Source organism: Odocoileus virginianus, chromosome 1, assembly GCF_023699985.2.
Source record: "Odocoileus virginianus isolate 20LAN1187 ecotype Illinois chromosome 1, Ovbor_1.2, whole genome shotgun sequence".
In the NCBI taxonomy this organism is placed as follows: domain Eukaryota; kingdom Metazoa; phylum Chordata; class Mammalia; order Artiodactyla; family Cervidae; genus Odocoileus; species Odocoileus virginianus.
Window position 1 is genome coordinate 6533546 of NC_069674.1, and position 15291 is coordinate 6548836.

A 15291-nucleotide genomic window follows, 5' to 3' on the forward strand; every position below is an offset into this window, starting at 1 on the left:
CTTAGCAGTCAGCGCTGGAAGCAGCTTGCACACAGAATCCACAGGGTCCCGGCAGCCTCCACTGCAGACATCCTCTCACCTGGGCGTTACTAGGGTGAGGAGAGGGAGGCTTAGTGATGCTTCAGAGGAGGTAGAGAGGGGACTCAGGGAGGGCGCAGCAACGGGGTGGAGGAGCTGCTCTGCTTTCTCAGGACCCGCCCTTTCCTGGACCTTTCTCTCCTGTGCTGTGCTCTGTACTGATGGAAAATTCTCATAAAGCCAGGCTGGCCAGGCCAGGCTGGGCACCGCCGATGAATGCTCTGGTCCCTGGGGACGTGGGACGGAGGGGCATTGTGTCTGGGATCCTGGACCCTGGAGGATCCTGGAGGTGGAGACAGAGTCTTGTCTCTACACCCCACAAGCTGCCTAAGACAAATGACATGCTTCAGTCCCCCCAGCCCACACTTTGAACATGGCATGTCGGAGTCAAAAGGCCCACCCGAGAGAGGTGGGAAAGTGAGGTAGGGCAGACCACCTGCACACACGACAGCCTGGACCTCTTGTTAAAGGGCATTTCTGATTCGAGTTGGGAGGGGGCTGCAATCTTGCAGTCATAACAAGCCACGAGGTTGCTGGGCATAGCAGGGGTGCTGGACTGTCACCTGGAGTCCACTCGCCTGCCCTCTCAACTCTGGTTTCCCCTGGTGATTCGTCCTTTCCCCTCCACACACACACACCATGGCCTCCAGGTGGAGCTGAGCCTCTCGGGGCAGCATGTGCCCAGGCCAGGCCTTCCATCACGTGGTCCTCCCCAGATCTGGTGGAGCCACTGCTCTGGCAGCAAGCATCAACAGATTCCGGCAGAGGACGGTCAGCCCTGCAGCTGGTTCCGACCCCAGGGAAGGAAATGAGCCTGGGCAAGCAGAAGGCAGAGCTGCTGCCCGCTCCTTCCTGCCCTACGAGACAAGGAGGCAGCAGAGAGGGAGATGGGCTGGGTCTCGGCCTCACGGTCAAGTCCCCGCCCTTCTCAGTTACAGATCCCACGGTTCCCCTTTAAGATGTCAGTGGATCTTAGTTGAATGAAGTTCCTGCTTTGACTCACCCTGATCTGAGCCCAGTCTCCCAAGCCTTTGTCCATGAGTTACCCTGACTTGGGACCCTCATCAGCTGATAGAGACAATTGATGCAGCCCCGGGTCTGAGTTGAAAAGCGAGGCATGGAAGGAAGGTTCTGGAATGAGCCCGTAGCCGTGACCAGGCCCAGCCCTCACCAGGGGCAGGAGGGGAAATCACTCATCCAAGCCTTGGCAACCTGGCGGCGGGCCTGGCCCAACCCCAGGCTCCAGCGCCTTCTGCGGCAGGAGACTCGGGCTGTGAAGCGAAGTGTCAGCGGCAGGGCCCGCCTTTGCTGGGAGTCACAGCAGGACACGGCCCTGCCTCTGAGTGGTCTCTGCAGTGCACGCGGTTTGCACACATTCTCATTTGAGTCTCACAACCCCTGACGTAGGAGGAGCAGGAAAGAAGACCTGAGTCAGGAGAGAGACAGGACGGGCCAGGGCCTCCTGGTGGGGATGGGCTGGTGCCCAGGTGTCCCGGAGCTCAGGGACCAGCAGAGGGAACCACCTCGAAGATTCTCAGCAGTCTTGTCTGGCCGCCAGCTGGGCAAGCTGCGGGGGCTTACTCCAAGGCACCCCGATGTCTATCTATTACCCAATTCCAGTAGCAGTCATTATCCAGCTGGGGGGAGCCCAAGCTGACTCACTGCTGTGACTTTGGAGCTCCATGACCTTGAACATAACCCCCTCAGGGTGGGGGAAAATGAAGGAGGCCGAGGTAGAGGCTTCCCTGCTCCCAACTGAGCTCAAATGACCACTCCTCAGACGAGCTGGTGTTGAGAAAACATCAATTCCCGTTAGTCAGCTGCAACAGGCGTCGGTGACCTAGAGGAGACATCCAGCCTGGACGTCCAATGCCACACACTCCTGAGGAGCCAGACCCGGTGGGGGTTGGGGGGGTGGTGCAGGGGGACGAGGTCTCTCCTGTCCCACTGCCCCAAGGAAGGGAGAACCCAAGGCCTCCGACCTCCCATTACTGTCCAGGAGACCAGCCCACAGCCCAGTAAAATGCACTCAGTGGGCACACCTCCCACCCCCCCACCCCCGCCTCCCAGCCCGCGGCCTCCAGCCCTGGACCCACCAGCCAGTGGGCAACTACCGCCTGGGTGTATGAGCCCAGCCCTGCACTGGACCCTGCCGGGGTTCAAGAAGGAAGGACGCGGCCCTTGCCTTCAGGGGGCCCCCGTCTCAGCGGAGGTCTCATGCACACAGAGGAAACTGGGGTATAAGCCCGCACATACCTCTCAGGGGCGAGATGGTGTGTTAACACGGGGACTGTTCCGAGGAGGGAGGGGTGTGTGCTAGGTGGTTCTGGAAGGCAGGCCTGGCGGAGAAGAGGGCTTAGGAGGGTGGAGCGGACATGGGCAGAGGGGCACGGGTCAGACCAGCACCAGGGGAGGCAGGAGATGAGCAGAGCAGGGGCGTCTGCAAGGGTGCCCCCAGGTGGGCCAAGGACCCAACTGAGGGGAGTTCCAGAAGCACGGGGCCTTGTTCTCTGACCCCCGCAGAGCAGCCTGTTATCCCAGAAGCCAGTGTATGGCAGGTGGTCGGTAAGAACCCATGTGCAAACTGCACCAGAGACCCATGGGGGCCCCCCAGCAACCCTGCCTGAACCCCAGCTCAGCCCTGGGATGCCACTCCCCATCTCAACACAACTCCCCTGAGTCTTGGCACTCACATCCCTGGGATTTGACCTACATGTCATAACTAAAGGCCTCTCTCACCAAGGGTTTCACTCCCTGTGACCCACCTTACAAAGTCTGGTTGTCCTCAAAACCCCAGCCCGGCCATAGTGGGTCCCCCCTTTTCTGAGGGGTGGTTCATTCTGGGGAGGCCAGGGAGCTCCAGGCCAGGTGTGAAGCCCAGAGGAGCCCTCACCCTGCGGCCAGCCCCAGCCTCACCTTCCTCTTATTCCTCTGCGCCCTGCAGACACACGGAAGCTTATCTGCCAGCCTGTCTCCCTGCCCGGAGCTGGCAGGCACCAGCAGGGAGGTGCCACTTCCTCCCCAGCCTCCCTCCTCGCCCTCTTCACATCATGCTGAGCCAGCACCCAGGAAGCCAGAACAAGCAACCCCAAAGCAGAGGGGAGCAGACCATCCCCCCAGCGCTTCCCGATGATGACGGAGGCTGGGGAAGGGGACTGAGGCTCCTGACGCGCCGTCTGTGGGGTGTGGGAGAAGACAGTGGCTACCCAGGGCCCCTCCTCAGAATTCTTTATTCCTGAAAAGGGAAGGAAGGTCGATGGGCGCGGAATGGGGGAAACGAAATGTGACTCGAACGAAGACCCTGACCCAGGACTCTGTGTCAGCTCAGGAAGGAGCGGCGGGCTAGCCCCAGGGCCTGGGGATCTCGGCCAGGAGTCCCGGAGCTCCGGGAATCCCTCGTAGATTCTGCGTCCCTGTGAGTATGTGCGTCTTCCTGGGGAGAAGGTTCATAACCTTTGCCATCTTGTCAGAGGGCTTCGTGAGCCCAAAAGTGTGAAGAAATGACTGCCCTGAAAGGAGAGGGAAGCCTGCAGGCGTGTTCATCCCTGGGGGTGGTCTTGCCTCTGGAGCCGGGTGTCTGCTTCCACGTTTCCTGTCTGTGGGAGGAGCACAGAAGTGGGCTCCCCACACAGGCACCATCGCTGCTACCTCGGGACAGGCCGGGCAGCCAGGACCACCTCATCTTCAGCCGTGACTCCCAGCAGGCCAGGGGAGTTTTTCCGCCAAGGCACAGAGTCTGTCTCCGATTCCAGGCTCCATCAGACCCTCTGCCTTCACCTCCTGAGGTAGGTCTTCTTAGGGGACATGGCCTCATGCTGGGGCACAGGCCCAGGGCCCCATTCTGAGTCTCTGTGTCAGAGGCGCCCTGCACACTGCCCAGAGCTCCTGCCCACTCCACATCTGTGCATAAAGACGAAGAGACCAGGGTCAGGTCTCGGGTGGAACATGGCCCCGCCCAGCACCGCCCCCCCCACTCAGTCAGGGCTAGGAGGGAGCAGTCATGGGCCCCCTGCACCCAGTCCAGGGTCTTGCATCCTCTTAGCCCCTACCAAGCAGCCCAGGATTATAATCCCATTTACCAGTGAGACATCGTGGGTTCAGGGTTCTTGGTGACTTGGTTCCAGATGTCCCCGGTCCCGACTTAATCTCTTAATCTCCACCACTAAGCACTAGTCCACACTGCAACAGCCACCGATGGGTGGCAGGCAGAGGACAAGTGATCCCCGAGAAGCCACATGGCTCTAAGGAAAGGGGGGAGGGCAGAGACGGGTCTCCAGCACTGAGCAGCAGCCTGGGTGCGGAGCAAGGGCCCTGTGGGGGCAGGTCCTCTCCCAGCCCCCAACTGCTTTCTTCCCAACCCACCACCCAGGAGGCCACATCCCCTGCAGACACCCATATCTCCCACCAACGCCCTTGCCCATGCTCCTACCACATGGTCCCGCTTCCTCAAGGTGCCATTTTCCCACCTGTAGGAGCATCTCTTAATGATGGTACAGTAGAGATACAGGGCCTTAGGGTCCAGAATCCAAAACGAGGTCCAGGCTTGCATTGCTGCACCACTAACTCCTATGTGTGACCCAGGGCCAGCCTGGGGCTGCCTCACTTTCTTTGTCGACCACATGGCAGAGAAGCCCAAGCATCAGCTTGGAATCTGAGGCCTGGGGGACAAGTCATGGCTCACCCCTTTCTCACTGCATGACTCTGGCCAAGCCTCTCAGGGGACCTCAATTCTCTTGCCTGGATGACCCCAGGACCCCGGTCCCACTTCCATCTCTCCTCCATGCCTCCAGTCGTCCTTGAACTGCACTTGGGCTCACTGGGCTCTTTCCATTAGACATTTTGGTGTCCCCTCCCCTTGCTACAAATCCTTTTTTAGAGCAAATATAAGCCTCCAAGTTTGAACCCCCACCTTAGAAATCTTCCACATCTATGGAAGGTTCCATGTTCCCTACGAGTCCCCAGGACCCAGCTCAAACCATCAAATTGCCTTGGGTGTCGCCAGCCACCTCCCCACCCTCCAGAACACTTTCAGTCGTCCCCTAAGGTAGCAGGCATCACCCTGTATGAGCACCCCAGGAACAGGGCTATGTTCCTCCCAAGGACCCCACTCAGCACACAGCCTGGCACATTGGGGCACTCAATTAATGATGTCACCCCCTCTTATCTGCTAAACTTACAGTCCTCAGTACATCCCCAGGAGGAGGAGGCCCTCATCTTCAGCCCCTACTTATACAGAAGCAAACTGCGTCTTGAGGTGAAATGACTTCTCCAAGGTACTAAGGAGGAAGCACTTGTGCCAGGAGACCTTGGGACTGGGGAGGCCTGAGGATTGCGCACAGTGTCCTCTCTCCGGGTGGCCTTTAATTCTGGCATTCAGGGAATGAGGATCGTGTAAGACAACAGTCCTACACCGAGAAGCCCAGTCTGCCCCACCTGCCCCATGTGACCCCCCAACGAGCCCGAGAGGGCTCTGGCCAGCGCCAGGTCTCACCTGCTCTAAGCTGGGTGTGCCTGTGGAGGAAGCCCAACATAGGGGCCCAAAGAGCCGTGTGCAGCCACCCGGAGGGTCCTGGCGGAGGAGCGGAAGGAGGCGGCCCAAGCCCGGCAGAGGCCTAAGCCCAGTAGCGGCCCGCTCCTTTTGAGACCCCCCAAGCCAGCCCTCACGGTCTCCCAGGATCCCATCCAGAGAGGGAGCCCCAGCCCAGCAGCATCTCCAGGGGTCACAGATGCGGCTCTGGGGCGGGAAACAGTCGGCGGAGCCGGCAGGTTCTGCGCACATCAGAGCACGCGGCCTAAATGGGCCGCCTGGCCTTCGGGCCCGTGGCCGTGACTGCGCTGGTGGGTCTTGAGCGAGCCCTCCCGCGCGAAGCTCTTGCCACAGCGGGCGCAAAAGTAGGGCCTGCGCTCCCCGAAGACGCCGGGGCGGCGCGGGTGCGGAGCGGGCATGCGCGCGTGGGTGCGCTGGTGGTTGAGCAGGAAGCGCGGCTCGCGGAAGCAGCGGCCGCACTGCGCGCACTGGTGCGGCTTCTCGCCGCTGTGGATGCGCTGGTGGGTGAGCAGGTTCTGCTTGAGGCTGAAGCAGCGCCCGCACTCGGGGCAGGGGAAGGGCCGCTCGCCCGTGTGGGTGCGCTGATGCACCTCTAGGTTGTGCTTGACGCTGAAGGCCTTGCCACACTCCGGGCACACGAAGGCGGCTGCGCGGCCCGCCCCGGCGTGCGCCTTCTGGTGCCGCACCAGGCTTGGCTGCTGGGCGAAGGTCTGGCCACACAGCGGGCAGCGGTGCGGCTGCTCCTCCGCCGGGTGGTGGATGACCAGGCCTCGATCGTCCCCCAGGCCCTCCTCCCCGTCCCCCGCAGGGGACCCGCCCCCGGAGGATGCCAGCTCGGTCATGGGCACGTCCGGCTGCAATCACCGGCCCCTGAGGAGGCAGAAACAGAGAGAGGAGTCAGAGGGCACCCGAGGGTTGGCCAGCCCCCAGCCTCAGTGCCCATCACTCCCCAGTCCTGTTCGAGCCAGTGTCCCCCTGCTGGAATATCCTTCTTTCTTCTTTACCCCTTAATTACATCCTACCCCTCCTTCGGGCCTTTCTCAAATGACCCCTCCTGCTAGAAGCCTTCCTTGACCCTTCCAGCCTCTTTTGAGCCACATGGCCCAACCCTGTGACCCTTATGCATCACACAGCACACAGGGGCACTCATGCCACCTCTGTCTCCCTAACCTGTGGGCATCTTAAGGACAGGCCTGCTTCCTTTTATGACCCACATCAAACGCTGTGCCTACCACACAAGGCACAGAACAAATGCCGATAAGTAATACTCAGGGGCTTCTAGTCTTATAAGTTGTCCTGAACCCGGGTGCACCTTATCCCTCCAACCAGAGTCTCAAGGAGGAGGGGAGGGACAGACATCCCCAATCTGGAGGGGAGGGTGGGGTCGACAGTGATTTAAAGATATTTTTGCAAAGCTTAGAAGAAACAAAACAAAAGCCCTGTAAACTTGAAAGTAACCTCAGTTAAACATTAAAGGCAGCAGCTCTTTGTTTATCAAAATGAGGCATGCCTGTAAAAGGTTTGCAAGTCACTGAACCACAGTGTGAGCTCGCAGGGGGCGGGTCTCAGCTTGATTCCTCTTGGCATCCCCCCAGCAAAGCCTGGCCCAAGGCTGAGGAACACTCAACAGCTCAACAAACAGCCCCAAGTTCAGTTCCATCTCATTCACACTGCTTCTCCTAAGGATCCTCTTTCCCAGGGCACTGTGTCCCTCTTAAATTGTTGCCCACAACAGCCCCGAGGAAGGGGCAGGCTTATGGAACTCCAATTTATAGATGGGGAAACTGAGGCTCAGTGAGGTCAACTTACTTGCCCAAGGTCGCCCAGCAAGGTGAACCAGGACTAGGCTGTAAATTTCCTCATTGTCAAAAGTTCTTCTCAATGTCCTAGCTGCACACCAGCTAAGCGTCCCTCAACACACACACACACACACACACACACACACACACAGAAGACCACCACTGTCCCGGCCACCACAGGTCATCAGGACCCACAGGAGCACTGCTTCTGTGGGGTGCTGTCTGTGGCCAACACCCTCATGCCTCCCCAAATCCTGGGTTCCAGCTCCTGCAGAGCAGTAAGGCCTGCTTCGAGAGGCCGAGCTGACCTCCCCCCAGGCTTTCCCCTGCCCCTATCAGGGAAGCCTCCTGGCCCTTCACCTGGACCTCCATGCAGGCCTTCACACTTCCAGATCTCCCTGCTTATCACCGCCTCAGTGGACCTACCAGCAGAGTGGGGTCCCAGAGGCAATCCCTTTGTCTTCCCCTACCCTCAGGCCCCCGGTGGAACACCACTCACCCCGGGGAAGGGGACAAGGACTACTTGCAACAGACCCCACCCCCAACTCTTTCCCCAGGCAGCTGCACGGCCGTCTGCAAAGACAGATCATCTCTGTCCCCTTGGGCCAATCTCAGCTTGGCCTTGTCTCTGAGCCGCCTCCCCACTCCCCCAGCTATACCCCTGGCCGAGGGCCCCGCCCGCCGAGAGGGTCTCGGCCACGGTCCCCGGTCTCTCCGGCGGCAAGTTCCTCCATCCCATCCCGCACTCACAGCCCAGGCGGCGCCCCAGGTCCTCCGGCCTCCAGCAGTGGCTCTTTCCTCGAGTCTGCGCTGCCCAAGGCAAATACGGTAACTCTCCGCAACGCCTCCGGGGGGCCCCTTCTCCCTCACCCCCAGAAAGACGGCCAGCCTCCAGCACCGCTCTTCTTATCAGACCGCGGCATGAATCGGAAGAGCTGACCCCACCCACCCGACCCCCCGCACACAACCTTGCCAGCTCCTCGGGCCAGAGCGAGATCCTGGAGAAATATGGTAAACTCTGCGTCGCAGCCCCACCCCCACGAAAATATGTAGGCCTCCCACTCCGCTGCAGCAACCCACCCCATTCCGCTGCAAACGCTGGCTCCCTTAGGGAATTCGTGCAACCCACCCCGCTCCCGCAACGCCGGGGGTAGGGGGAGAAACCACGCCACCCCGGATAAATACGTAATTAAGTCTCGGCGCTCGCCACTCCCGGAAAGGGTCTGCGCGACTCCCGGCAAATACGGTAGCGCGCCCGCAGTGACCCGCCCCCAAGGGTCCGGCACCGGCTGGGGTAAATACGGTAATCTCCCGCCGCGGCCTCCGCCCGGGACCCGACCCGGGACTCGCGAGGCGCCGCCTCCCCGCAGCCCGCCGCTCCTCCGCAGCGCCGCAGCCGCCAACGTCGCCGCAGCCGCACAGCAGCCCCGTGAGGCTGGGAGGTCTAACTCGCCCACAGCCTGGCTGGAGCACCGAGGAGGCCTGCGAGCGGGGTTCCCGCCAGGGGCAAAACAAGAAACCAGGCGGAGGGCCGGTCGGGGGGGGGGGGCGGGGGCGCTCAGGACACCCAGACGGGCGGGTCGCCCCGGGTCCCCTTGCCCCAGCCATTCCCGGTTCAGGATTCCCCGAGGCCGCAGTCTCGCCTCCCTCATCCTTTGGCTGTGCTGTGCTTGGTCGCTCAGTTGTGTCCGACTCTTTGCGACCCCATCCATAGACTGTAGGCCGCCGGGCTCCTCCGTCCATGGGGCTTCTCCAGGCAAGAATACTGAAGTGGGTTGCCATTCCCTTCTCCAGGGTGTCTTCCCCCACCCAGGGATTGAACCAGGGTCTCCTGCAGTGCAGGTGGATTCTTTACCGTCTGAGCCACCAGGGCAGCCGAGCTACTCTAGTTAGGCCCACAGACTGGCCCCAGCGTCTGGGAAGCTGGGTCTGGGGGGTGTGGGAGGGACAAAGCCTTTCCTTGCAAGAGAGAGAAAGGGGTGAAGGCAGGAAACTGTCCCCCCACCTCCACCCCCGGGGAACCTTTCTGAGCAGGGGCTTCATGGGTGGGAGACCGAGCCCAGCCTACCACCAGGTTATGCCATCAGGATGACTGGGTTGGGAATAGAAGAGACACTTATTCCCCTACCATGCCATCCTTCCCACAAAGGAGCCCATTACAGTCAAACTAAAGACAGCCCATGCAAGAGCCACTTATAACACCCTGGGGAGGCAGCTGGTGTGGGCAAAGCTGGGCTGAATTCCAGCTTCCAAATGTCACTTAATAATGCACCTTACCTAGGCATTACTCCTCTCATTACAAAGCCCTTTCCCATGTATTCTCTCGCAGCAGCCTTCCAATAACCAGTGCCGGCTGAACCATATAAGTGTTATTATCCCATTTCATAGATGGGAAAATAAAATAAAATTGAAACACAGAGCAACTCTGCCAACACCCCACCCCCGCCTCTCCCCGTCCCCCCTTCCCCCACTGCTTCACATGGCAGAGTCCAGGTGGAAAGGCAGGCCCAGCTCTCTCTCCTTGGCATTGCCCTGGTCCCTCAACAGAGAAACAGAAACAGCATGCTCACCAGGATCAGAAGGAATAATCTCATCCCAAAAGGGAAAATACGTCCAAATTTACATTTTACAGATGAAGAAACTGAGGCTGGAGAAGGAAAATGGTTTTTTAAATTAAAAGTGCTAGAGGAACACTCTAGGCTTCCCAGGTGGCACTAGCGGTAAAGAACCCTGTCTGCCAATGCAGGAGACATAAGAGACTCAGGTTCAATTCCTGGGTGAGGAAGATCCCCTGGAGGAGGACAAGGTAACTCACTCCAGTATATTCTTGCCTAGAGAATCCCACGGACAGAGGAGCCTGGTGGTGGGAGAGGCGGGACAAAAAGTCAGACAAGACTGAAGCGACTTAGCACGCAAGCACGCACGCAGAGGAATATCAGTTGGCCCTTTCTGCCCTGGCCCTCTGCAGCTGGTGCTGCTGCTAAGTCACGTCGGTCGTGTCCGACTCTGTGCGACCCCATAGACGGCAGCCCACCAGGCTCTGCCGTCCCTGGTGGATAAAACTGCTAGGATTCCGGAAGGTCCAGGCAGGGCTCCTTACAGCAGACAGTGGGTATGGCTGTTGGGGTGGCGTTATCCCTGATGAAGGCTTCTGGGAGGCACAAGCCTCCCAGCCTCTGGAGGTGCCCCCTGTAGCCCTCCAGGCACCCCAGGTGCCTTCCAGGGCCTGGGAAATGAATTCCAGGTGGGAGTCCATCTGGGAGTAAAACCAATCTCTCACTCCTGACACCAGCTTTCACAGCTCGCCCCATGGACCAGTTCACCGCAGCCGGTCCCCTCTTGGGTACTCTCAGCCTCTGAAGGACCCACCCCCATCCACGCTCCTCTGGTAGCCCCTCACTGAGGTTTGTGGAGCTCCACAGGAGAGACACCCCAAGGAGATTGGTATTTCAAATAGAGTCAATGGTGGGGGCAGAATGCTGGGAAAGCCAAAGACGTGAAGCTACCAGGGTAGATGTTTACTCCAGCGCCAAGTGTAGGTCTCCTACGGCAGTGACAAAAGGACCCTCTAACCACTGACGACAACACACACCCACACCCCACCTGGCCCATGGAGCTTGGTTCATGAACAGCCACGCCACCCAGCTCTTTGGTTGCAAACGTCACCTGCCAGCGCGACCAGCTTTCATCTCTCCCACAGGCTACAGGAGAAATGGGAACACTTAGGAAATGACCAGATTTCTCAAAAGCAAAACAATGCACCTGAGGATGTCTCCCTTATTTTTAGCAGCTGTGCCATATTTCCGGGTAAGCTACATAGAAAGGGAAGGAACACAGCCGGGGTCGGGGTAGTGAAGGCAGACACCATCACCTCAAACTCGTCACTCTCAGCGGAATGCCCAGGGCTCTGGGAAGCCTCCTTCCTCAGCCCTGCCTGTGTGTGTGATTCTGCTGACTCACTTCATGTCTCTGGTTTCTTACACAGACACCCCCGCACGCATCTCCTGCTGCCGTTTGCACGTGCTGTCCTGAGCACAATAGAATGGCAGCGTGGAAATATTCTGCAAATGCAGTCACACTTCTCTGTCCCAGCAGGGCCAGAGGCTGGCATGGAGATCCCCACCACTCCGAGGAGGCTCATGTGACAGCTGGACTCTGGACCCTAAAAAAAAAGCTCCGGCCTGCTCACGGCCAAGAACAGCTGGCCCATGAGCCCCCTCTGGGTAAAGGCATGTTCAGCTCAGCTGAGTCCTTCTCGGGGCCCTGTATTCCCTCCCTCCCCCGCCTCCGGGGTACACTGGCTGGAGCAGCGATCCCTGTGACTCCCCTGGACCCGTGTGCTCCCTCACAGAGGTCAACCTGGTCATCCTCTGGCTCCCCCAGCTCTGGGCTGCAGCCCCAGCGCTTCTGCACTCAGTTCAGGGACCATGCTACCACCCTCCATCAGCTTGTCCCATCCCCCCAGATTGGATGGCGATCCCTAACATCCCTCTCTAAGGGGACTTAGTTCACTTTGGTTTTCCCACCAGCTCACAAGCTTCAAAGGGCAGGACTCAACATCTCCGTATCCCAAGAGCCCAGCATATCATAGACCCTCAGTCAGTGTCTGCTGAATGAATGAATGCATGTCTGCCAATTACATCTGGGTGGGGTGGGGGGGGGCCACAGCCAGCAGGTATGCTGATGTGATGTGTAAGGGGTGAGGGGCTGCAGGCAAGTTACAGCCCCAGCCACGGCTCCAAGGGCCAGGAGGCACTTCGAGACCTGGATGGTGCTGTGGGGCTCTGGACATGAGTTATCTGCTCCAACGTTCTTTTTCTTTGGAATTAAAACCCAAGATGTGACCTAGGACATCCATTCGACCCCTAAGCTTGCAGCCTGCTTGATACCAGCTAATTCTATAGCAACTGAGCTCTGTTTGGGGAACATATTTTCTTCTCTTTCCATGATACGACTTCCATTTCTACAAATGCCGTGCAAGTAGCCAGACATGGAGATTCATTTTTTAAATGACAACAGCAATCATTTATTGGCTGAGTGCTGTGTACCAGGAACCCACACTCTATCTAGGTGACTTGCCCAAGGTCCCCCAGCTTACATGGTTAAGGCCAGAATTTAGCCACAGGACAGAATCTATCCACTATTCCTAACAACAAAAGAAAGCTCTTTTTAGACTGGGGTGAGAGATGAGGGCAAGAGAAAACATGTCTACTTCTCAATAGGAGCATTATTCCTAGGGCTGTACTGTCCAATAGCCACGTGTGGCTCTTTACATTGAAATTAACTAAAATCAAATGGAAAATTCATGTTTTCTGAGGGCCTCCACCCCACCAGCCACAGTTAAGTGCTCCACAACCACACGTGGCTGGTGGCCACGACATTGTGGGGCACAGATATAGAACATTTCATCATCACAGAAACTTCTGGACGGTACTGGTCTAGGGCCCCTCCCCCTCCAGAACTGGGAGACTCTGGTCTCTTTTTAACCCAAAGATCAACCTATGCTGGGATCATTCATTTCCCTCTGTCTGCTGGGATCATGTAAAAGCCTACTGTTTTCAGCCCCAAGGACTCCTCTTGCCAAAAGGTCAAGGCTATTTCTTTAGCAGACCCAAACTACTTTAAAAAAGAAAAAGTAAAAAGCTCAGCAGAGGCTCCACTTCTGCCAGGCATTCCTTGCCAAGTCCCTGCTGGTCCTCCTCTCTCCCCTGGTGCAGGGACCTCTCCCTGGCGGCTCCCTGGGGCTGGGCAGTGGGGAACCACACTCTCCCAAGAAGGCTGCCATCTGGCTGGCTGAGTCGAAGCTCATGCTGCTTGCCAAGGACAAGCATTTGCCCAGTACCTAACTCATTTGTCATAACTCCCAGCCTGCTCCTAACAAAGGACACAAGGATGCTGCATGCAGTTCCTGGAACCCCACCCCACCAAGCTCTTCCGTTGTGTTGGAAGCTTGGCTCCGGGTCCCCACTGTAGACTTGCACTTACCTGGTTGTGGATAGGCTATAAATAAGTCTTTGAAGATCCTGATTTATTTACTCATGGTTGTTTTCTGTTCCCCCACGCAAGCCTTTAATCTCAGCATGCTCTGGAACATTTTGAACTATAAAACACGAGGCCAGGTCTGACCTTGTCTTTGACTTTATGGCATGCCTCTTCCTAAATTTTCTCTGACCTAGTTTGATTATTTTTAAATGAAAGGGAATTAAAAATTAAAGCTGATGATGCCAGACCTCCCTCGGAGAGGCCTGAGCCTTGCAAAGGTGGAAGAAGTTTAGGCTAACAGGAAGTCTAGGACCTACCATCCACTTGCAAGGGGACTTGGTGAACTAGTCCCACCATCCCCACCCCCTCCCCTATATCGCTGTCCTGCCCAGTTCACAGCTCACGGTGAGATGGCAAATAAGAAACCCTTGTTGGGAGAGCCGGGGCTGGGGATAATTTGTTGAAGAATTAACTGTATATAGATTGTTCCAAGCTGTGTATCAAAATGAACTTCTCGAGGGCAGGGACTGTGACTGCTGTAGACTGAACTGTGTTCCCCAAATTTGTATATTGAGTTCCTGACCCCCAGTATGATGGTATCTGGAGATGGAGCCTTTGGGAGGCAACTAGGAATTAGGTTTAGACAAAGTAGCTCCAATACTTAGGCCACCTGATGCGAAGAGCCGACTCATTAGAAAAGACCCTGATGGTGGGAAAGATTGAAGGCAGAAGGGGAAAGGGACGACAGAGGATGAGATGGTTGGATGGCATCACCGACTCAATGGACATGAGTTTGAGCAAGCTCTGGGAGATGATGAAGGCCAGGGAAGCCTGGCGTGCTGCAGTCCATGTGGTCGCAAAGAGTGGGACACGACTGAGCGACTGAACAACAAAAGTCGTGAGAGTGAGGTCCGCCTGGTGAGATGAGTGTCTAAGAGGAAGGGAGAGACCAGGTCCTCCCTCTCTCTCTACTTCTCCCTCTCCCCTCTCCATCCCACCACATCAGGGCACCAAGAAAAGGCAGTTGTCTACAAGCCAGGAAGCAGGCCCTCAGCAGGAAAAGAACCTGCTGGCTCCTTCATCTTGGACCTCCAGCCTCCCAGACTGTGAGAAGCACATGTCCATCGTTGAAGCGCCCAGCCTGTGGTGGTGTTCTGCTGACCCGAGCTGACGAAGACAGTGGCTTCTTCATCACAGCGTCCCTGAGGTCTGACACAGTGCCTGGCACACTGGAGGCTTATTTAGGAAATCATGGGGCAGAGCTTGTTTAGGCTCTGCCATCCCACCATCCTGACCTGGTCAATGGGACCTGCACCTCAGTTACTCTTGGTCTGATGGACTTCGTCCTGTCCCCATTGTGACCCAGAGCACTCATTGTGAGGGGATGCGCACCTGGGGTCAGTGAACAGGTATTCATTCTCATGACTTTGGTGGCCGGGGGTGGGGGGAGGAGGCAGTGGATGGGGCGCTGCAACCAGACCTAACCCCAAATCCTACCAATACAGCCGTCTGATTGATCTGATCATCAAACACAGGACATTTGTGAATGGTAACACATTCATTGTACAGAAACTCCTGCCCAGCTGATCTCTTCAGTATCTGCCTGCCCCGCCCCTCAGGAACCTGATTCAACCCGGCTCTAACACAGACATGGTACCTCTGGGATGCTTCCTGGAGGAGGAAGGCTTGCATGAGTTGGCCTCAGGATTTGAGGAAGCGAGTTCCCCATCATTAAAGTGGGTTTTGATGAGATCCCGGCTGCCCTGAGCAGGGCAGGCTGGGGGAGGCGCTGCAGGAGAAGGGCAGGGAGACAGCAGAGCCCCTGGAGCTGGGGAGGGCCAGAGAGCCTGCCCCGGAAATCCTTGTGACCTGGCCCCCGCTGGT

At 57.7% G+C, this 15291-nt stretch overlaps 1 protein-coding gene and 1 long non-coding RNA gene across 8 annotated transcripts; one reads left to right on the forward strand and one right to left on the reverse strand.

The window, feature by feature from the left end:
* Nucleotides 1-3289: 3289 nt before the first annotated feature.
* On the reverse strand, nucleotides 3290-8377 carry LOC110147911 (oocyte zinc finger protein XlCOF26). 7 transcript variants are annotated; one of them, XM_070457542.1, is made up of 4 exons: nucleotides 8176-8377; nucleotides 5570-6496; nucleotides 4158-4319; nucleotides 3290-3978 (listed from the first exon to the last, which is right to left on the reverse strand). In XM_070457542.1, the coding sequence occupies exon 2, from the start codon at nucleotides 6466-6468 to the stop codon at nucleotides 5857-5859; it is 612 nt and encodes a 203-aa protein (XP_070313643.1). In that variant the 5' UTR covers nucleotides 6469-6496; nucleotides 8176-8377; the 3' UTR covers nucleotides 3290-3978; nucleotides 4158-4319; nucleotides 5570-5856. The 7 variants fall into 7 exon arrangements, with proteins under 7 accessions (XP_070313643.1, XP_070313492.1, XP_070313607.1 ...); XM_070457391.1 differs by having other exon boundaries at nucleotides 4158-5444; XM_070457506.1 differs by having other exon boundaries at nucleotides 5256-6496.
* Nucleotides 8353-15218, forward strand: LOC139031888 (uncharacterized). Its single transcript, XR_011484398.1, has 3 exons — nucleotides 8353-8436; nucleotides 11126-11232; nucleotides 14414-15218. It is a non-coding gene; the product is annotated as an uncharacterized lncRNA (long non-coding RNA).
* The last annotated feature ends 73 nt before the right edge of the window (nucleotides 15219-15291 follow it).